We start from the raw sequence: 22,360 nt of genomic DNA on the forward strand, positions 1-22,360 counted from the left end.
GGAATTGGCACAATGACTAGATTGGGACGGGGAGAAAACAGAGAGAAAAAAAAATTGGACAAATTTATTTGTAAGGCCCGACAACACACGTCCCCATGGGCCGGACACGTCAAGAAGAAACATCACAATAAGTCAAGAACAAAACAAAAACACCATAAAGTCCAAATTTTTTAAAATAAATGCTAAATAAATGCAACACTCCCAGACATACCCCACGCGAAGGTAAGGAAAAACTCACTAAAACCTAGCAATAGGAAAGAATGCACCACAGGCAATGTGGAGGAGAGAAACATTAGAAGGGCCGTTCAAAAACCTCCCACCTGCTTAAAAAAGTGGGGAAAACCATCTGCACTTGGTCGGAATTGTTAACACATCATAGAGTAATATAGTCCAAAAACAGTGTATTGTATTGGGTATCCTTAAAAAATTGCATTCGGCAAGAAAACAACACGAAAACAACACTTTCTCAAAAATGGGCATGCAATACATCGAGCGCCAGCTATCCTGAGGGAAACTTCGGAGGAACCAGCTACTAGATGGTTCGATTAGTCTTTCGGTCATCGATTTGGAGGTCATGACCTTTGAGTGTCATTCTCTTTAGAAGGATAACGGAACGGCATGTGAAAGATAACATTGGGATTCTTACGCATTCCCAGTTATTTGGCCGTGGAGTGGATGATGTTGTTCTAAAACGTCCTCCTCTGTGTCTCAGGCTGTGTGACGAGCAGCTGTCGTCTCAGAGCCACTACGACTTCGGGCTGCGTGCTCTGAAGAGCGTGCTGATCAGCGCCGGCAACGTGAAGCGCGAGCGCATCCAGAGGATCAAGAGGTCAAAGCGAGAACGCGGAGAAATAGTCGACGAGAACGAGATCGCCGAGAACCTTCCTGAGCAGGAGGTACGAGAAAAGAAGAACACGTTGAACGAATATGGAAACATTTCTTAGAACTGAGCTTTTCTTTACAAACTAAGATATGGTCAAATAGTACTGTATTACAAGTATTACTACAAGTAAACATGGTCTGGTAGTATCGAGGAGAGCAGAGAATTGAGAGAGAGAAAGAAGGAATGAGTTGAGACGATGTTCTACAAGGATACATTTTTATTTTTATTTTTTAATCTAATAATCTTCTATCACTATTAACTGAGGGCAGGCAGGTTCATCGAAGCAGGAGATTGAAAGTAACGTAGAAAAGACAACAGTCACAGATATTGGGGCGACAGTGACTCAGGAGGTAGAGTGGTTGTCTAGTAATCAGACGGTTCCCGGTTTGATTCCAGCTCCTCCCGGCAGCATGTCGAAGTGTCCTTGAGCAAGACACTTAAGCCCTAAGTGCTATAGTCGCCTTTGCAGTCAGCTATAAAATGCAGCAAAAAATGCACTAAATAAACGGCTTAGGAAGGATGGTGGAGCCAAGAGAAAACTATCAACCAAAACTATCTCTTGTTTTTTAATTTTATTTATTTGTGTGTATTTTTATTGAACACAGGTATTGTACAAGAGTGTGTACAATACAAAGTACAGATACGTGATCCATATTTGATAGGGTAACGTAGGAATACCACACACTCGATGTAGCTGCTCCACATTGAGTCTTCTTCCTCTTTAAAGAATGAAACATCGGCCTGTCTCTCGTCTCTCTGTAGATCCTGATCCAGAGCGTGTGTGAGACCATGGTCCCCAAGCTGGTGGCGGAGGACATCCCCCTGCTGTTCAGCCTGCTGTCCGACGTCTTCCCGGGGGTCCAGTACATGCGCGGGGAGATGGACGCCCTGAGGGAGGAGCTGAAGAAGGTCTGCGCCGAGATGTACCTCACCTACGGAGACGGAGATGACGTGGGCAGCATGTGGGTGGAGAAGGTAAGTGGCTGTTGGCTAACTCTCCCAACTCTTCCATGAAATGTATATATGGACATAGTGAATGTACACCATCAGATCAGATGTGGGGTGTTTGCTGTGTGGGTGTTTCCCACCACAATATCAGACAGGCCCACTACAAATACAATTTCCCACGATGACACAATAACATGTTATGAGCACTGGTTCTGTTACAGATACAGTAGAGTTTTTTCCACTGCAGACTATGTACAATATCCACCTTCAACCACTACCCACCCCTTCCTTCAACCACTACCACTACCCACCCCTTCCTTCAACCACTACCACTACCCACCCTTCCTTCAACCACCACCACTTCATTCAACCACTACCCACCCCTTCCTTCAACCACCACCCCTTCCTTCAACCACTACCACTACCCACCCCTTCCTTCAACCACCACCCCTTCCTTCAACCAATACCACTACCCACCATTTCCTTCAACCACTACCACTACCCACCCCTTCCTTCAACCACCACCCCTTCCTTCAACCAATACCACTACCCACCATTTCCTTCAACCACTACCACTACCCACCCCTTCTTTCTACCACTACCCACCCCTTCCTTCAACCACTACCACTACCCACCCCTTCCTTCAACCACTACCCATCATTTCCTTTTACCACTACCACTACCCATCATTTCCTTTTACCACTACCACTACCCACCCCTTTGTTCTACCACTACCAATACCCACCCCTTCCTTCTACCACTACCCACAAATAAGATTGAATGTATTTAAAATACAATATACCTTCAAGCATATCACATTAAAATGATCAGTATAACACAATAAAGTCACATGGCGTATTTGCATTATGGTCCCAGACCAATGGGTTTGGATGTATTTCCTGGACCGTTATTAACCGAGTTGTTTCCTCCTGCAGGTGCTCCAGCTGTACCAGATCACCCAGATCAACCACGGGCTGATGATGGTGGGGCCCTCTGGCAGTGGGAAGACCATGGCCTGGAGGGTCCTGCTCAAGGCCCTGGACAGGCTGGAGGGCCTGGAGGGCGTGGCCCACATCATCGACCCCAAGGCCATCAGCAAGGACCACCTGTACGGAACCCTGGACCCCAACACGCGCGAGTGGACCGACGGCCTGTTCACACACATCCTCAGGAAGTCAGTTCTCTGCACTGTCCATGTGCTGTTTTTTATTTTTTTAACAGATCACAAAATATACATTTATAGATGCGATGTGCAGGTGAGGTAAACAAACTAACATGACATAATTTATCTGAAACCAAATGAAATAATTTCTGTATATAAATATAACAGAAAACACAATATATATACAGACAATAGTACTAATAGAAATGAAAGTATATGGTATAAATAAGGAGTATATATATAAGGTATAAATAAAGAGTATATATATGGTACATATAATGAGTATACTGTATATAAGGTATAAATAAGGAGTATAATATATATAAGGTATAAATAAGCATCAGTGTTTCCCATTAATTACCTAGACTGTGGCGTCCTGCCACAGTTTTATAATGAACCAAAACAAATTATGTAATAAAAAAATAATAATTAAAGATTTAATATAAAGTTTGCCAATAGGGATGTATCAGTAGTATTGGCAGTGGTAGTAGTCGTAATAGTAATCCAGTATATCTTTTTATTTTCTAAAAAATAAACCAGTTCAACACAGGTAACCACTTTAGCTTAATTTCTTTGATGGCTCAAATGTATGCTCTTTGAGTCCAGTGGTTCCCAAACCTCTCCTCGAAGCACCCCAGCCGTTCCATGTATTTGTTAAATTCCACCACCAGCACACTTGATTCAACTAATAAAGGGCTAGTTAAGTTGAATCAGGTGTGCTGGTGGTGGAATTTAACAAATACATTGAACGGCTGGGGTGCTTCGAGGAGAGGATTGGGAAGCACTAGTCTAGTCGATTTTGTGTTTTGAGCACAAAGTTCATCATAGAATCTAGCCTCTTTATTTTGCTCTCAAAGTGCACCAGATTTATGCATTTAACTTTAAAATGTAAAAAAAAAATTAAACGGGGGGGCATGCCCCCGGATTCCCCTAGAGGGGCCGAGGTTCACCCACCACAGTCTCACAAAATCCTGTGGGAAACACTGAAGCATTATATATAAGGTATAAATAAGGAGTATATATATAAGGTATACATAAGGAGTATATATAAGGAATATAAGGTATAAATAAGGAGCATATAGGGATATATATATAATGTTTTAACTGTATTCAAACCAGGATTTGTTTGTTTGTTAGTTTTGTTTTATTTTATTATATATTGTAACTCTGCACTTGGAATTGAGGGTTCTCTGTCCTCAACATGTTATTTGATATTTAATTCAGTAAGTGAATTCTCTTTCAAATTCCAGTACTGAAAAACGTGTGGCATGCAGATTGTCCTGTATATCTAACCTATTGACAAGTCAACGAAGATGAAGGCTCCGTCAAGTAAACTGCGATTTGAACTGATTGGATTGGAAGTGAATCGGTCCTAACCGGCCATTCGAACCGTCTTTGCATTTGACAAAACGACCATTATTTGGAACACCGGGGTCAAATATTTGGAGCAGCGCTCCTTTCCTGACCCAACGGGGCTGATGGTTGTCCTCCTGGTTTCCAGGATCATTGACAACGTGCGCGGTGAGCTGCAGAAGCGCCAGTGGATCATCTTCGACGGAGACGTGGACCCAGAGTGGGTGGAGAACCTCAACTCTGTCCTGGACGACAACAAGCTGCTCACCCTGCCCAACGGGGAGCGTCTCAGTCTGCCTCCCAACGTACGTCTGCCTCCCACACATTCTGATACATCACTGTATGGCGGCCGTGGTCACGCAACACATGTTTATAATAAAATGACCCTTCCTTCTTTTATAGTCTCCTTGGTTCTTTCACCCTTTCACTACCACCGGGTTAACCGTCTGTAGTATGGCAGTGAAAGGGTTAACCTTCCGTAGTGTGGTTGTGAAAGGGTTAACCCTTTGTCGTGTGGTTGTGAAAGGGTTAACCCTTTGTCGTGTGGTAGTGAAAAGGGTTAACCTTCTGTAGTGTGGCTGTGAAAGGGTTAACCCTTTGTCGTGTGGTTGTGAAAGGGTTAACCCTTTGTCGTGTGGTAGTGAAAGGGTTAACCTTCTGTAGTAGTGTGGTTGTGAAAGGGTTAACCTTCTGTAGTGTGGCAGTGGAAGGGTTCAACTCTGGCGTCTCGTCCTCCAGGTGCGCATCATGTTCGAGGTGCAGGACCTGAAGTACGCCACCCTGGCCACCGTGTCGCGCTGCGGCATGGTGTGGTTCAGCGAGGACGTCCTCAGCACCGACATGGTCTTCAACAACTTCCTGGCGCGCCTCCGCAGCATCCCGCTGGACGAGGGCGAAGACGAGGCTCAGCGCATGAGGAAGGGCATCGAGGACGAGGATGAGGTGGCGTCGCCCATGCTGCAGGTGGGTTGTCGCTGCTCCCGGTGTGACGTTCAGGTGGTTATCTGTGTCCACGTCCACGTTTCATTATCATCCTTGGCTGACAGAAGGATAATCAATAATTACATTTTCAATCAATAATTTGTGTCCAATGACCCCAACATTACGGTCCAAGTCTATACTGTTCATTAAAAGTACCGTACTTTTCGCACTATAAGCCGCACCGGACTATAAGCCGCAGCAGCTAAATTTAATGATGTGTACATATATAAGCCGCACTGGACTATAAGCCGCAGGTGTTTTAATGTTTAATTACCATATGTAATTAGCATTGGGACACAATACTGTTGGACAAATAACAAGAATTAACTCATTTACAAGTTATATTAAGTTTAGCAAATAAGGGAACAGATAAATAACATTTCAATGCAGTCAAAAAAGCAATATTTAGATTTTAACATTTTGGGGTTTGGTCACGTCGATTCACATATAAGCCGCACCGTTATATAAGCCGCAGGGTCGAAAAATGGGGGAAAAAGTCGCGGCTTATAGTCCGAAAAGTACGGTAATGGATCTGTACTCGGTATTCGCCAAAGCCCAGGTGTCAGTATTAGTATCGGGATCTGAAAAAGTGGGATCATTCGTTTTTAAAAGTGAAAGGGCCGTGCATAATGCTGGTGGGATCCAATCCATAAATCAATGCAGCGGTTTAATCCCAGGCCAGCAGGTGGTACCTGTTTTTATACAGCTTTTTACTTCCTACTCCTCCATCGGCCCTATATTATAACAACAGCATTGTGTCCTCCTCCTCCTCCACCAGATCCAGCGGGACACGGCGACCGTCTTGCAGCCCTACTTCACCTCCACAGGGCTGGTGATCAAGGCCCTGGAACACGCCTCCAAGATGGAGCACATCATGGACTTCACGCGGCTACGATGCATGGGCTCCCTGTTCTCCATGCTGCACCAGGCCTGTCGCAACGTGGCTCTCTACAACAACAACCACCACGACTTCCCCATGCCCCTCGAACAGCTGGAGAGATACATGCAGGTAAACCACCCTGACCTCCTCCATGCCCCTCGAACAGCTGGAGAGATACATGCAGGTAAACCACCCCGACCTCCTCCATGCCCCTCGAACAGCTGGAGAGATACATGCAGGTAAACCACCCTGACCTCCTCCATGCCCCTCGAACAGCTGGAGAGATACATGCAGGTAAACCACCCCGACCTCCTCCATGCCCCTCGAACAGCTGGAGAGATACATGCAGGTAAACCACCCTGACCTCCTCCATGCCCCTCGAACAGCTGGAGAGATACATGCAGGTAAACCACCCCGACCTCCTCCATGCCCCTCGAACAGCTGGAGAGATACATGCAGGTAAACCACCCTGACCTCCTCCATGCCCCTCGAACAGCTGGAGAGATACATGCAGGTAAACCACCCTGACCTCCTCCATGCCCCTCGAACAGCTGGAGAGATACATGCAGGTAAACCACCCTGACCTCCTCCATGCCCCTCGAACAGCTGGAGAGATACATGCAGGTAAACCACCCCGACCGCCTCCATGCCCCTCGAACAGCTGGAGAGATACATGCAGGTAAACCACCCTGACCTCCTCCATGCCCCTCGAACAGCTGGAGAGATACATGCAGGTAAACCACCCTGACCTCCTCCATGCCCCTCGAACAGCTGGAGAGATACATGCAGGTAAACCACCCTGACCTCCTCCATGCCCCTCGAACAGCTGGAGAGATACATGCAGGTAAACCACCCTGACCTCCTCCATGCCCCTCGAACAGCTGGAGAGATACATGCAGGTAAACCACCCTGACCTCCTCCATGCCCCTCGAACAGCTGGAGAGATACATGCAGGTAAACCACCCCGACCTCCTCCATGCCCCTCGAACAGCTGGAGAGATACATGCAGGTAAACCACCCCGACCTCCTCCATGCCCCTCGAACAGCTGGAGAGATACATGCAGGTAAACCACCCTGACCTCCTCCATGCCCCTCGAACAGCTGGAGAGATACATGCAGGTAAACCACCCTGACCTCCTGTATGTATACGTCCCGACGTGCCTGTGCACGGAACGCACGAAAGTCCAGCGGCACTTTGCGAGCGTCTAGCGGCATCTTTTGCTGAACATATAAATTGCCGTTCGAAAGATCTATTTGTTGCCATTCGAACGCCACCTCACTCGACCAAATCCGTGGCTCGGTTCTCGAGTTACATGACGATATGTCAGGCGAGTGTCTTTTTTTACGCGCCGCGCTTCAGACGTCTCCCGACGGCATTCAAATGAATCGACTTCACGACACAGTCCTCTTTTATTCGTCACCTAAATGTTTAAATAAGGCATTATAAAAATACGGACTCGTGCTGTTGTCTTGACAGAGGTATCTGATCTACGCCGTGCTCTGGTCCTTCTCCGGTGACGGACGGCTGAAGATGAGGGCGGAGCTTGGCGAGTACATCCGGCGCATCACCACCGTGCCCCTCCCCGCTGCTCCCAACGTGCCCATCATCGACTACGAGGTACAGAGGCACTCAAATTCACGTTGACGCTCTGAAAAGAAAATGTCATGTTATGTTCCTAGAGGCTCCTAGAAGTAAGTAATGTCCTTTAGTAGTAGTTTTCTTTTTTCGTACACAGATTTACCACAGAAATACTACTACTATAATTTGTTATTTAGTATTTTTGTGGGGGTTTTTGTACACACTATTAGGCATGCACAACATATCTTTGACCATATGGGTATTGGTTGATGACAGTGATTATTTTCATATATATATCTATAAACATATATCAGCTGGTGATAGTGATTTTTGTATTGATCGCATCAGTCCGATGAGCAAAGCTGATCAATGTGAACAACTGATGATTATTTATCTGTCTAGCTGCCTGTGTGTGTGTGTGTGTGTGTGTGTGTGTGTGTGTGTGTGTGTGTGTGTGTGTGTGTGTGTGTGTGTGTGTGTGTGTGTGTGTGTGTGTGTGTGTGTGTGTGTGTGTGTGTGTGTGTGTGTGTGTGTGTGTGTGTGTGTGTGTGTGTGTGTGTGTGTGTGTGTGTGTGCGTGCGTGCGTGCGTGCGTGAGTGTGTGTGTGAGTGTGTGTTTCTTTTGTGTGTGACAATGACGCAGCACATGATTGTGGGCTAACATTGCTTCAGTATGTACAAAATGTGAATATTGATGCATCCCATAGTGATACTATGTGATACTATGGTGATTCACCATAGTATTTCTGTAGAAGAATATCATAAAAATGAAGGTGGATCACTATAGTACTCCTGTGGTTTTACCATAGAAACACTACAGTTTCTATAGTGATTCCCTACAGTAGATCTATAGTCATTCGTTTCAACAACCGTTATCTGTGGGAATGTTTGTGTTGCTGGTGGATGAAGATGTCCTCATCCTCCTCTTTCTTTCTTTCTTTCTTTCTTTCTTTCTTTCTTTCTTTCTTTCTTTCTTTCTTTCTTTCTTTCTTTCTTTCTTTCTTTCTTTCTTTCTTTCTTTCTTTCTTTCTTTCTTTCTTTCTTTCTTTCTTTCTTTCTTTCTTTCTTTCTTTCTTTCTTTCTTTCTTTCTTTTCATTTACACACATAAAAACAATTACATATAAATAATACAATATAATCCACAAAGAGATGTGAAGGAGAATTGCCTAAAAACCCTCTAGGGGCTTGTATGTGGCATTCACCAAGAAGCTAAATTATACTGAGATTACATCAATATAAAAAGAAAAATACCCCTCCCCAAACACACACAAGGAACATGCATTCATAATACATACAAGCTGGTCTACAGATAGACACTGAAGTAGGCACTTATGCCATGCGGCTTCAGGTTTAGAGAAAATAAAGTAAAGAAACTACAAATAATGACAGGAAGAGGGCGGCTACGTGGTGCAGTGGGCAAGGCGCTCACCACGAATACTGGGAACGCTGGGTTCGCCTGTTCGAGCCCAGCTCTCCACATTGCTTTCAGTTTAGCTGGTCGTCCGTACTAATACACATTGGCAGATGGGTGGGGATCAGGCGTTGTGGACAGCGACTCCTACAGGTCGGTTGGTGCGCCTGCGCAGTAGAATCAGGAAGCGATGGGGGCGGCGCCCCTCCAAAGCGCAGACCCCTGACGCTGAAAGATCGCGCTGTGCAGGTGAAAAGATGCGACTGCTGTTACCTCGAGTATCGGAGGGGACTCGTGCTATGTATGACTTAGTCCACATTGCAGCCGGCTTGTGGGAGGCAAGAAACAGCGTTCGAGACAGGGGAGGGTTGAATTGGATGATACGAAATTGGGATGGGAGAAAAATAGAAAATGGGAGAAAAAGTGAAAAAAAATAAAAATAATGACAGGAAGAAAAATTTACAAAATGTCCTTCTTCTTCCTCCTCCTCCTCCTCCTCCTCCTCCTCCTCCTCCTCCTCCCCAGGTGTGCATCTCAGGCGAGTGGCAGTCCTGGCAGGCCAAGGTGCCCCAGATCGAGGTGGAGACTCACAAGGTGGCGTCCCCCGACGTGGTGGTCCCCACCCTGGACACGGTGCGCCACGAGGCCCTGCTCTACACCTGGCTGGCGGAGCACAAGCCCCTGGTGCTGTGTGGACCTCCCGGCTCCGGCAAAACCATGACCCTGTTCAGCGCCCTGCGAGCCCTGCCCGACATGGAGGTGAGTTCAGCGCCCTGCCCGACATGGAGGTGAGTTCAGCGCCCTGCGAGCCCTGCCCGACATGGAGGTGAGTTCAGCGCCCTGCCCGACATGGAGGTGAGTTCAGCGCCCTGCCCGACATGGAGGTGAGTTCAGCGCCCTGCCCGACATGGAGGTGAGTTCAGCGCCCTGCCCGACATGGAGGTGAGTTCAGCGCCCTGCCCGACATGGAGGTGAGTTCAGCGCCCTGCCCGACATGGAGGTGAGTTCAGCGCCCTGCCCGACATGGAGGTGAGTTCAGCGCCCTGCGAGCCCTGCCAGACATGGAGGCGGGGCCGGACCACATGGCGGGAGACATTCACTCCTATTTAAGATGAGATGAGATAAGATATTCCTTTATTGATCCCATTGGGGAAATTCAGGCATCATAGCAGCATGGGGGAAGGGGGAGGGGGGGTACAGGTATGGCCAGGGTAATAGAGGAGAAACAATAAATATAGGTGTTACGTCTCTGGGTATTGAACCCAATATGCAGATACAGAGGAAAGATAGACATGTCTTGTTCAACCCCAGTTTGGGTATATTTAATGATTTAAATTAAATCAATTATCAATATTTAATTATTTAAGAGCTAATAGATGCAGTCCAGTCCAATGGGAGTGTTTCTGCACAGAGGGTTTCTGAGACGACGTCGTGTGAAACAACAAGCATCCTACCTGGATGGAGATGAGATGACACTCTGCTCTCTCTCTCTGGCAGGTGGTGGGTCTGAACTTCTCCAGCGCCACCACCCCGGAGCTGCTGCTGAAGACCTTCGACCACTACTGCGAGTACCGGCGCACCCCCAACGGCGTGGTGCTGGCCCCCGTGCAGCTGGGCAAGTGGCTGGTGCTGTTCTGTGACGAGATCAACCTGCCGGACATGGACAAGTACGGCACGCAGAGGGTCATCTCCTTCCTCAGACAGGTGTGTGTGGGAGCGCACGTTAAATACACATGCACACACACACATACACATGTATACACACACGCACACAGACGTGCACATGCATGGTCTCTGACAAGAACAAGTTACAGGTTGAAAAAACCCTCAGCTCGGAACTAGGCAAAATCTGCATATGGCTCGCTGATAACAAACTATCATTACACATGGGCAAAACAGAGTCCATTCTCTTCGGTTCAAATAACAAACTCAGCAAGACCGACGGCTTCTCAGTTACAGTGGGTGACAATATTGTCACAAGGAAAGATGAAATTCCCTACCTGGGTTCCATCCTAGAGGCTAATCTTTCCTGTGACAAAATGGCATGCAATGTAATAAAAAAAGTCAAACAAACTCGATTCTTGTACAGGATCTCCTCCCTGGTAAACAAGAATACCCTGAAGACTCTGGCAGGAGCACTCATTCAAGGGTACTACGACTATGCTTGCACCTCATGGTACCAAAGCACCTCAAAGGCACTAAAAACCAAATTACAAACATCTCAAAACAAACTAGTCAGACTACTGCTTGACCTGACTCCTAGAACCCACCTCACCCCTGCACACTTTGCCAACCTAGGATGGCTTAGAGTAGACGACAGAGTACAGCAACTTGCAATGGGCCTGGTCTACAAGATACACTACACGACCAAGGTACCCATGTACATGTCAAAATACTTCCCAAAGGTCAGTGAATACCACGATCACAACACCAGAGGGAGCTCCACAAATCATGTAAAACCCAGATTCGGCTCAAACAAGGGACTAAACACGTTTCGCAATTATGCCACAACAATGTGGAACGCCCTACCCAAAGCTGTAAAGGAATGTGAATCACTACCCACCTTCAAAAACACTCTCAAAGAACACCTACGGGAGACTGCAATTCAAAACTGGCCCCTACAAATGTCCTAACCCAGTTGTACAATAAAGACCAAGCATGGCTTTGTCAGTATTCCAATGTACAGCCCCACCCAACCCCACCCCACCTACCCAACCTCCTCCAATGTACAGTTTCTATGTCAAATGTATGTCAGTATATGTACAGTGTCCCCCCCCTTACCCAACCCCCCCCCACCACCTCCAATGTACAGCCCCACCCCACCTACCCAACCTCCCCCAATGCACAGTTTCTATGTCAAATGTATATACACTCTTTTTCTGGATTTTTTTAGTATCACAAACAGTACTGTATTTGAAAATCTGGTATGTCATAAATGTATAGATGTAGCAGTACTGTCTATCTGTATGTCGTGTGTGTCATATGATGAATTGAAAATGGGGGACCCTGATGGAAACAAGACGAAAGTCTTTCTCAGGTCTGCATCCTCTTAACAATTGTATGTATTGAGCTGTACTGTACTGTACCCATTCTGCAATCTGTTAATAAACTTTTCAATCAATCAATCAATACATTACACACACATAGATAAACACACACATCCATGTACGTGCAAATGCATGCGCACACACTCACACGTACACACACACTCACTCACTCACTCACTCACTCACTCACTCACTCACTCACTCACTCACTCACTCACTCACTCACTCACTCACTCATTCACTCACTCACTCACTCACTCACTCACTCACTCACTCACTCACTCACTCACTCACTCACTCACTCACTCACTCACTCACTCACTCACTCACTCACTCACTCACTCACTCACACATTCACAACTAGATGTTTATGAAGCCACTCTTGATGTATTACTGCCTAAAGCCGTTGCTATGTGTGTAGATGGTGGAGCACGGAGGTTTCTACCGGACCTCAGACCAGACCTGGGTCAAGCTGGAGAGGATCCAGTTTGTAGGAGCCTGTAATCCTCCCACGGACCCCGGAAGGAAGCCCCTCACACACAGGTACACAGCCTTACTGTCCTCCCCCACACACAGGTACACAGCCTTACTGTCCTCCCCCACACACAGGTACACAGCCTTACTGTCCTCCCTCACACACAGGTACACAGCCTTACTGTCCTCCATCACACACAGGTACACATCCTTAATGTCCTCCATCACACACAGGTACACAGCCTTAATGTCCTCCATCACACACAGGTACACAGCCTTACTGTCCTCCATCACACACAGGTACACAGCCTTAATGTCCTCCATCACACACAGGTACACAGCCTTAATGTCCTCCATCACACACAGGTACACAGCCTTACTGTCCTCCATCACACACAGGTACACAGCCTTACTGTCCTCCATCACACACAGGTACACAGCCTTAATGTCCTCCATCACACACAGGTACACAGCCTTAATGTCCTCCATCACACACAGGTACACAGCCTTAATGTCCTCCATCACACACAGGTACACAGCCTTAATGTCCTCCATCACACACAGGTACACAGCCTTACTGTCCTCCATCACACACAGATACACAGCCTTAATGTCCTCCATCACACACAGGTACACAGCCTTACTGTCCTCCATCACACACAGATACACAGCCTTAATGTCCTCCATCACACACAGGTACACAGCCTTACTGTCCTCCATCACACACAGGTACACAGCCTTAGGGCTTGTGTCCATAGCGGACGTTTTATGAGTTGTCAGCTCCTTCCTGTCATTCATTTCTATGCTGGAGACGCGACAGGCGCGCTCCTTTTCCCAGCCCCGCGCCTCGCGTTTATGAGCTCTCGGCGGCAGCGTTTTTGGGGCGGAGCGCTCTCAGCGCATAAAGTTGAAACTAGTTAAACTTTTGGAAAGGAGCGCGCTCATCAAGGTAATCAACATCGAGGAAGGGGCGGAGCCGCGGCAGTCGCGAGACCCAGGAAAACGCTCTGAGCTTTTTTTTTCTTTTTTCAAAGCGGTCCGCCTTGAAAAAAACGTCCACTATGGACACAAGCCCTTAATGTCCTCCCCCACACACAGGTAGACTCTCTATGTTGAGCCATATATCATCCAGGTTGAGCACTGAGCTAGGCTACCTTGTTATATTTCAACAATAACTAACTCTCTATGTTGAACCATGTGCTCCAGGTTCCTGCGTCATGTCCCAGTGGTGTACGTGGACTAACTCTCTATGTTGAACCATGTGCTCCAGGTTCCTGCGTCACGTCCCAGTGGTGTACGTGGACTAACTCTCTATGTTGAACCATCCAGGTTCCTGCGTCACGTCCCAGTGGTGTACGTGGACTAACTCTCTATGTTGAACCATCCAGGTTCCTGCGTCACGTCCCAGTGGTGTACGTGGACTAACTCTCTATGTTGAACCATGTGCTCCAGGTTCCTGCGTCACGTCCCAGTGGTGTATGTGGACTAACTCTCTATGTTGAACCATGTGCTCCAGGTTCCTGCGTCACGTCCCAGTGGTGTATGTGGACTAACTCTCTATGTTGAACCATGTGCTCCAGGTTCCTGCGTCACGTCCCAGTGGTGTACGTGGACTAACTCTCTATGTTGAACCATCCAGGTTCCCGCGTCACGTCCCAGTGGTGTACGTGGACTAACTCTCTATGTTGAACCATGTGCTCCAGGTTCCTGCGTCACGTCCCAGTGGTGTACGTGGACTAACTCTCTATGTTGAACCATCCAGGTTCCCGCGTCACGTCCCAGTGGTGTACGTGGACTAACTCTCTATGTTGAACCATGTGCTCCAGGTTCCTGCGTCATGTCCCAGTGGTGTACGTGGACTAACTCTCTATGTTGAACCATGTGCTCCAGGTTCCTGCGTCACGTCCCAGTGGTGTACGTGGACTAACTCTCTATGTTGAACCATGTGCTCCAGGTTCCTGCGTCACGTCCCAGTGGTGTATGTGGACTACCCGGGCCCCGCCTCTCTCACCCAGATCTACGGGACCTTCAACCGCGCCATGCTGCGCCTCATCCCCACCCTGCGCACCTATGCAGAGCCCCTCACTGCCGCCATGGTGGAGTTCTACACCATGTCTCAGGTAGGAGATACGCGTCACACTGTCTGGGTTCATCTATATATATATATATATATATATATATATATATATATATATATTAAGGCTGTCAAAGTTAACACGGTATTAACGCGTTATCGCCCGATTCTATTAACGCCACTTGTTGTGAAGGGCCAGATTAAACCGAATATATATATTTATTTATATATATATATTTAATTGTATTTGTATATTCTCTAATATTCCCTGATATCCCTTGTATATTCCTTGTACAATATGCATTGAATATCCATTCTAGCCTACTGAACATCCCATAATAGTCTCCATTCTACTATTGGTCGAGACCTTGGTGCCAGGCTGCCATACCCCCCAGACCCAGTTCAAACGTACCGCTCAACATGTACGAACAAGTCCTAGTTCCGCGTAGGAATCTGGCTACCGCACCACTAATGGTACTATTTGTTCATAGTGCGTATATATACTGCGCTACTAAAGTAGGACTTCCTTTTAGTCCAGTTTCTTACCCTCCAATAGAGTGACAGACGTAAAGCCTCCCCGCGACGCCACGTGTGGGAGTAAGGCCAAGTTCGGCCTACCATCGGTATTGAGACATCGTGTATATTAATATTTGAATAGTCATATTTGGCACTATATCGTCGAGTTGGACGTAGTCTATTAAGCTAATAATAGTCTATTCATATGTAGTGCTTCGTGCGGTGAGAATACTATCGTAGTCAGTACCCCCATCGTTTCGGGTAGAACTGGCTGCTTATCCAGGGTGGCCGACCCCATGTGAGGCTGCACCCGAGGAGCCCCAGAGCCGACGAGCGAGTGGACCTGCATACCGGATTATTCTACCGACGACAGCCCGCCTTCCCAGGCACGGATTATGCTTTGTATACAGTGATTATTCTATGGATAAAGACCAACACTGCCGTGTGTTGGAAACCCCCCCCCCGGAGAGGACGACAGGTGAGGAGACGCTCTACACGACGAGGTCGCTTCACGTCTCTCCATCGTGGACCGGAGGAAGCCGGCCCACAGAGAGTCCAACTGCTTTCATCTGTGGATCGAGGATCGCTGAGGCACCGAGCCGCACAACCGTGGGTTCTCCCAGGATACCCTCGGCCAGACGGATACAGCCAGACTCTACCCCCCCCCCCCTTCTCCAGTTGTCTTACAAGCGACCGGAATTCCCCCCTAGTGTATCCAGTTCTATAATCATTAAAGTATCATTGCTATTATTCCTTAAATATTCCAGGTTGTATATTTACCGCCTGCGCCACCAGAGATTGGACGTTCTCTATTGATATACCAACGAATACTCATTTGCCATAAAAGTGCATCCTATTTCAAATCATAAATGTAATTAAGTGATTGCTCTACATACCTTTTGCTATGTATTAATTATTATTAAACGCAGACTTTCGACTTGGTACATTTGTGTTGGATCGTTTCATCTACGTGGGAGTGTTTACCATAATTATTTATGCCTAGTACTGGGTGGCCAGAGTCTAAAGTACAAGAGGTAGTGGTAGTAAGTATCATATCTAACAATACAGTCAGGGAATTGTACCCCTCAGTTACAATTGGTCCTTCGAGCCGGATGGTAATTAGTGTAATATTAATATAGTGTTATTAATATTGAAATGGCCTATGATGAACACTCCACGAAACGATCCTCCTAACCAACGCCCGCAGCGCGAACGACGGCTCCCTCAGTACTTAGAGGCTTACGCTGTCAGTCAACAACCTAGTCTTCTACTAACAGTAAACGCGGTAAAACTAGAAAGTAAAGGTATGTCTAACCCCAACGCCCAGACTACCCCGACCATAGAGGCCCCTACGGGTTCTAATGTAACTGACCAAGCTCACGGTGGGGACCAGTGGGAACCAGACATGACTTCACACCCCGCCAGTACTGAAGAAGTAGTCCCCGATGAGTCCCGGGAGGAATACAACGCTACCGAGAGAGAACTCGGCACGGAAGAAGACGGGGAGAGCACCGTGGAGATAGAGCTCCAAGGCTCCGCAAGGAGTACCCCGAGGGAAGGCTCCCCTATACAACCGCCTTCTCCCAGCGAGGCAGAGAGGACCCTACAGCAGGCCTTCCTCATCAGCCTGAACGCCGCTGCTGAACGCGACCGACTGCAGATCCAGCAGCGGAGCGAAGAAGAGCATATACGTCTAGAAATAAGACGCATTCAGATGGAAGAGGATGTGGCCCGGGACCGAGCAGACAGCCAGCGAGCAGCTGCTGGTGCTCTACGGGACGCAGAGCGCGACAGACAGCAAGCGCAACTAATAGAACAGCTGATCAGACGGACAACACCCTCTCCCTCCGCCAGAGGCTCCAGGACACCTCCAGGGCGGCATCCCCTAGCCGAGTAAACAACCCTGAACTTGACCAACAGACGAGGTCTATACCCCCCACAGACCACCTCCCCCCACCGGTCCAAGCGAGACCTAGCAACCGGGAAGGAGCAGCATATCCTGTGGAGAGGCTAAACCAGAGACTACAAGCACTGGATGACCTAACTGAAGACGAAGAGGAAGAGGAGGAGAACCGCGCCCGACGACAGCACAGTACTCTACCGGACCAGGAGGTCCGGTACAGCCCAGGCTATACTCCCGCGGAGCTGCGCTACAGACCCCCGACTCTATACACGGGTGAGCACGACGCACGACCCGCACCGAGGAACAGCACCTGGACAAGCGGGCCATGGTACACTGCCGGTACCAGCCCATACCAAGGAGCGGGAGGAGACTCGCCTAGGAGGCCTCTCCCCCAACGCTCGCCGATGTATCCACAGTCAGCGTCATACATTGGCACGCCTATGGTACCCGACTTCACCCAAGAGAACCGGGCCCAGTATACAGAACTCCGCATGTGTCTGGAGACCATGTTGGTGGATGTATTGGATGAACGCCATAAATACGCCATCCTACTGAAGCACTTAAAGGTACCCCGCGCACATAATATAGCGCTCGCCTACGCGACTTCCACCACCCCATACACAGCAGCGCTGGTAGCATTGGACCAGAGGTATGGGCGCATATGGGATTACGTGATCCAGGAGATCCGACACATCGACCGCTTACCCCCAGCAATAGACAATCGAGCACTGGACGACCTGTCCATCAGAGTGCAGTCCCTGGTAGGGATGTTGGGAGCGCAGAGAGAGAAAGGGAGGCATGAACTTTACGCCAACTCAAATGTGGAAAGGATCTTGGAGAAGCTGCCGCCCGCTCGACAGGAGCGTTTTAGGCGGCAGAGAGACCACCGAGACCCGAATGGACCCGAACCGAACCTCCTCGATCTAGCAGACTTCCTGGCGAGAGAAGTCAGCAGCCTACGGCTAGATACATTCGGACGGAGCACCCCTGGCTCCAGAGAAGGAACCAGACGACTAAATGATGGAAGAAGATCGGTGACTGTGATGCACCAATCGGAGTCAGTACCGAGCAGCAGGAGCCACAGTACCCCCTCCAGAACGGAGAAGTGGAAGATAGTGTGCCCCTACTGTGAGAAAGAACACTGGCTAGCGCAATGTGACTCCTTCCCCAAGCTGAACGCGGAGGAAGCAAGTCAATGGATAAAGTCCAACAAGCGCTGTTTTCGCTGTGCGCGCTCACACATGGCAGCCGAATGCCGCTTAAAGAAAAGGTGCACCAAGTGCGATGGAGCCCATCTGGACATACTTCACGACAGTAACAGACGGCGCCCTTCACCCGCACCATCCAGCAGCAAAGCGAGCGTCATGTACATCGATCCCGCCAGCAGCAGTGGAGCCCGAGTACTCCTAAAAGTAGTGCGTGTGACACTAAGCTACCAGAATAAAGTCCTGGACACTTACGCCGTCCTCGATGACGGGTCAGAGAAGACCCTTCTGCTCGCCTCCGCTGCGGCCCAGCTAGGGCTGCGGGGAAGCGAAACCCAAATGACAATTCGGACAATAAGACGAGATTTGAAGACGATAAAGGGCGAGAATGTCTCATTCTCTATCGCAGCAAGCGGCCAGCCTGAGCGACGGTACCAGATTGCAGACGCTTTCACCAGCCAAGAAATAGGACTGTCGCGGTACACATACCCCGTCGCCAAGCTGATGGAGAAATATGCACATCTGCGCAAGTTACCGATCCCGCTCATAGACAATGCTATGCCGACCCTGTTGATAGGCTCCGACCATGCAGACCTCATTGTCCCGATAGACCGGGTTCATACCGGACCCCGAGGCTGTCCTGCAGCAGTCGAGACCCGTTTGGGATGGACTCTCCAAGGCCCGCTCGCCAAATCTCTCAACCGAAGTACAGCCACTAGATGTCTCCACTCCCGAGTCACAGAGGGAGAAACCGCACTCCTGCAACACGTAGAGCGGCTATGGACCTTGGAACAAATGCCCTTTAAGAACGGAAAGAAAGACATTCGCTCTAAAGATGACATTTACGCCATTCACCTCCTCGAGACAGGGACCAAGAGAGTCCCGGTCAACGGCGTGTTGAGATACGCCACGCCACTCCTGCGGCGAGAAGGAATGCCTACTTTCCACGCCAAGACAGACGCCACCGAACGGTACCTGCTGAACACGGAGCGGCGCTTAGCCAAGAACCCCGCCCAAGAGAGTGTATACCGCGCCGAGATTGAGAAGCTCATCACAGCGGGACACGTCACAAAGATGGACATTAAAGAGGCTGACCAGACCACTGAATCGTGGTACGTGCCTCACCACAAGGTCCATCACAACGGTAAAGACCGCATAGTATTTAACTGCAGCTACCAGATCGGATCCCAAAATCTGAATAAAGAGTTACTGCCCGGTCCCACACTCGGCCCCTCCCTACTCGGCGTTCTACTCCGCTTCCGCCAGGAAAAGGTGGCCATCAGCGGGGACATTAAAGGAATGTTCCTGCAGGTGAGATTAGTAGAGGAGGACAAGCCCCTGTTACGGTTCCTATGGAGAGAGAAGCCAGGAGATGAGCACCCAGCCATCTACCAATGGGAAGTCCTCCCCTTCGGAACGACGTGCAGCCCCTGCTGTGCTACATTTGCACTACAGAAACATGTAGCAGAGGACCCAGCAGCGGACGAAGAGGTCCGACACAGCGTAAAGAACAGCTTCTACGTAGACAACTGTCTACAAAGCCTTTCAACCCAGGAAGAAGCCGAGGCTCTCCTGATTAAACTCCGCGCCTCATTGATCAAAGGCGGCTTTGATCTCAGGCAGTGGGCCAGCAGCGATCCGCAAGTACTGCGCAGCCTCTCCTCCGAGGACAAGGCAGCCAGCAGCGAGACCTGGATGGCTACAATCCCGGGAGAAGCCCAGGAGATGACCCTGGGATTGGTGTGGCGATTCAAAACAGATTCGCTTCACTACAGACACAAGCCCCTGACTACGGAGCAGGGAAGGCCGGCGGCGGCGCCGACCACCAGACGGAGTGTGTACACAACACTCGCCCGACAATATGACCCGCTAGGATGTATTCTACCGTACACCACCAGGGCAAAAATGATTGTACGAGCATTGTGGGACAAGGACCAGGGCTGGGACGACCCCATTCCCGCACACCTTGCATCCACCTGGAGAGAGTGGGAGATGGAGCTCCACTCACTCCCAGGCGTTAATATGCGCCGAAGCTACTTCCCACCCACGGTGAGGCCAGAGACATGTAAAATGGACTTACACGTCTTCAGTGACGCCTCAGAGGTCGCATACGGATCAGTAGCCTACTTGCGGGCCCAAGAAGAGGGGGGAGAGATCTACACAGCATTTGTCCTCGCCCGCTCGAGAATAGCCCCACGCAAGCAACAATCTATCCCACGTCTAGAGCTCTGCGCAGCCCTAGCCGGAGCGCACCTAGCCACGCTCATCCAACGTGAGCTCACCATACCGGTGTCTAGAACAATCCTGTGGTCAGATTCCACGACAGTACTCGCCTGGATCAAATCGGACTCATGCAAGTACAAAGTCTTCGTGGGAGTCAGAGTCACCGAGATTCAAGACTTAACCGAAGAGTTAACCGGAGAAACAGAGTGGCGCTACGTTGATACAAAACAGAACCCAGCTGACGTCATCACCCGGGGAATGCCCCTAGATGACCTCACCCGTCGCAATGTCTACAGTGACGGCCCAGCATTCCTAAAGCTCCCGGAAGGAGAGTGGCCCACGCCTATCCCGAGGGAAGCAAGTCAAGAGGAGGCTGAGAATAAGAAACCTATGTTCTGTGGATTGAGCACTGTTATCTCCGCAGACCCCAACATAGATGATTGCACTACCATAGAGAGTGCACAACAAAGGACATTCCTACTGCACTACCTACCGTCTCTACAGACCCGCCAGAAGTGGGTAAAGGAGAGAGACAATTTGACAGAAGGAACAGTCGTCATGATTATTGATCAATCACTGCCCAGAGCTATGTGGCCGGCCGGCCGCGTAAGCAAAGTGATCACCGGTGCCGACGGCAAGGTCCGAGCAGCTGAAGTGCTTGTCCAGGGTCGCACTTACACCCGTCCCGTGGCGAGGCTCATAGAACTGCCCCGACTCCCAGACACAATCGATGATGACCATGACCCTATAACCCTATGACTTTGTGAAGTTGACTGACCCCTACAGCAAACCCTTATGTGTAAATAGACAACGCGATTAATCTGTCTCTGCTTAACTGATTAGGTCTGGGACCAATCAGGGGGTGGCTGTTGTGAAGGGCCAGATTAAACCGAATATATATATTTATTTATATATATATATTTAATTGTATTTGTATATTCTCTAATATTCCCTGATATCCCTTGTATATTCCTTGTACAATATGCATTGAATATCCATTCTAGCCTACTGAACATCCCATAATAGTCTCCATTCTACTATTGGTCGAGACCTTGGTGCCAGGCTGCCATACCCCCCAGACCCAGTTCAAACGTACCGCTCAACATGTACGAACAAGTCCTAGTTCCGCGTAGGAATCTGGCTACCGCACCACTAATGGTACTATTTGTTCATAGTGCGTATATATACTGCGCTACTAAAGTAGGACTTCCTTTTAGTCCAGTTTCTTACCCTCCAATAGAGTGACAGACGTAAAGCCTCCCCGCGACGCCACGTGTGGGAGTAAGGCCAAGTTCGGCCTACCATCGGTATTGAGACATCGTGTATATTAATATTTGAATAGTCATATTTGGCACTATATCGTCGAGTTGGACGTAGTCTATTAAGCTAATAATAGTCTATTCATATGTAGTGCTTCGTGCGGTGAGAATACTATCGTAGTCAGCACCCCCATCGTTTCGGGTAGAACTGGCTGCTTATCCAGGGTGGCCGACCCCATGTGAGGCTGCACCCGAGGAGCCCCAGAGCCGACGAGCGAGTGGACCTGCATACCGGATTATTCTACCGACGACAGCCCGCCTTCCCAGGCACGGATTATGCTTTGTATACAGTGATTATTCTATGGATAAAGACCAACACTGCCGTGTGTTGGAAACCCCCCCCCCCGGAGAGGACGACAGGTGAGGAGACGCTCTACACGACGAGGTCGCTTCACGTCTCTC

The 22,360-nt window shown here is 48.9% G+C and overlaps 1 protein-coding gene across 1 annotated transcript in view; it reads left to right on the top strand.

Annotated features, from left to right (window-relative positions):
* Nucleotides 1-22,360, top strand: part of LOC311240163 (cytoplasmic dynein 1 heavy chain 1) — a gene marked incomplete at both ends in the record, with an annotated part of 161,618 nt that overhangs the window by 46,558 nt on the left and 92,700 nt on the right. The window contains 11 exons of the mRNA XM_084328703.1: nt 713-896; nt 1,646-1,858; nt 2,767-3,005; nt 4,495-4,651; nt 5,085-5,309; nt 6,106-6,336; nt 7,685-7,825; nt 9,723-9,956; nt 10,695-10,901; nt 12,666-12,787; nt 14,673-14,838. Coding sequence (XP_084184829.1) covers nt 713-896; nt 1,646-1,858; nt 2,767-3,005; nt 4,495-4,651; nt 5,085-5,309; nt 6,106-6,336; nt 7,685-7,825; nt 9,723-9,956; nt 10,695-10,901; nt 12,666-12,787; nt 14,673-14,838 — 2,119 coding nt within the window. The remainder of the gene's footprint in view (nt 1-712; nt 897-1,645; nt 1,859-2,766; nt 3,006-4,494; nt 4,652-5,084; nt 5,310-6,105; nt 6,337-7,684; nt 7,826-9,722; nt 9,957-10,694; nt 10,902-12,665; nt 12,788-14,672; nt 14,839-22,360) is intronic.

Source organism: Notolepis coatsorum, assembly GCF_963971535.1.
Source record: "Notolepis coatsorum genome assembly, chromosome: 14".
In the NCBI taxonomy this organism is placed as follows: domain Eukaryota; kingdom Metazoa; phylum Chordata; class Actinopteri; order Aulopiformes; family Paralepididae; genus Notolepis; species Notolepis coatsorum.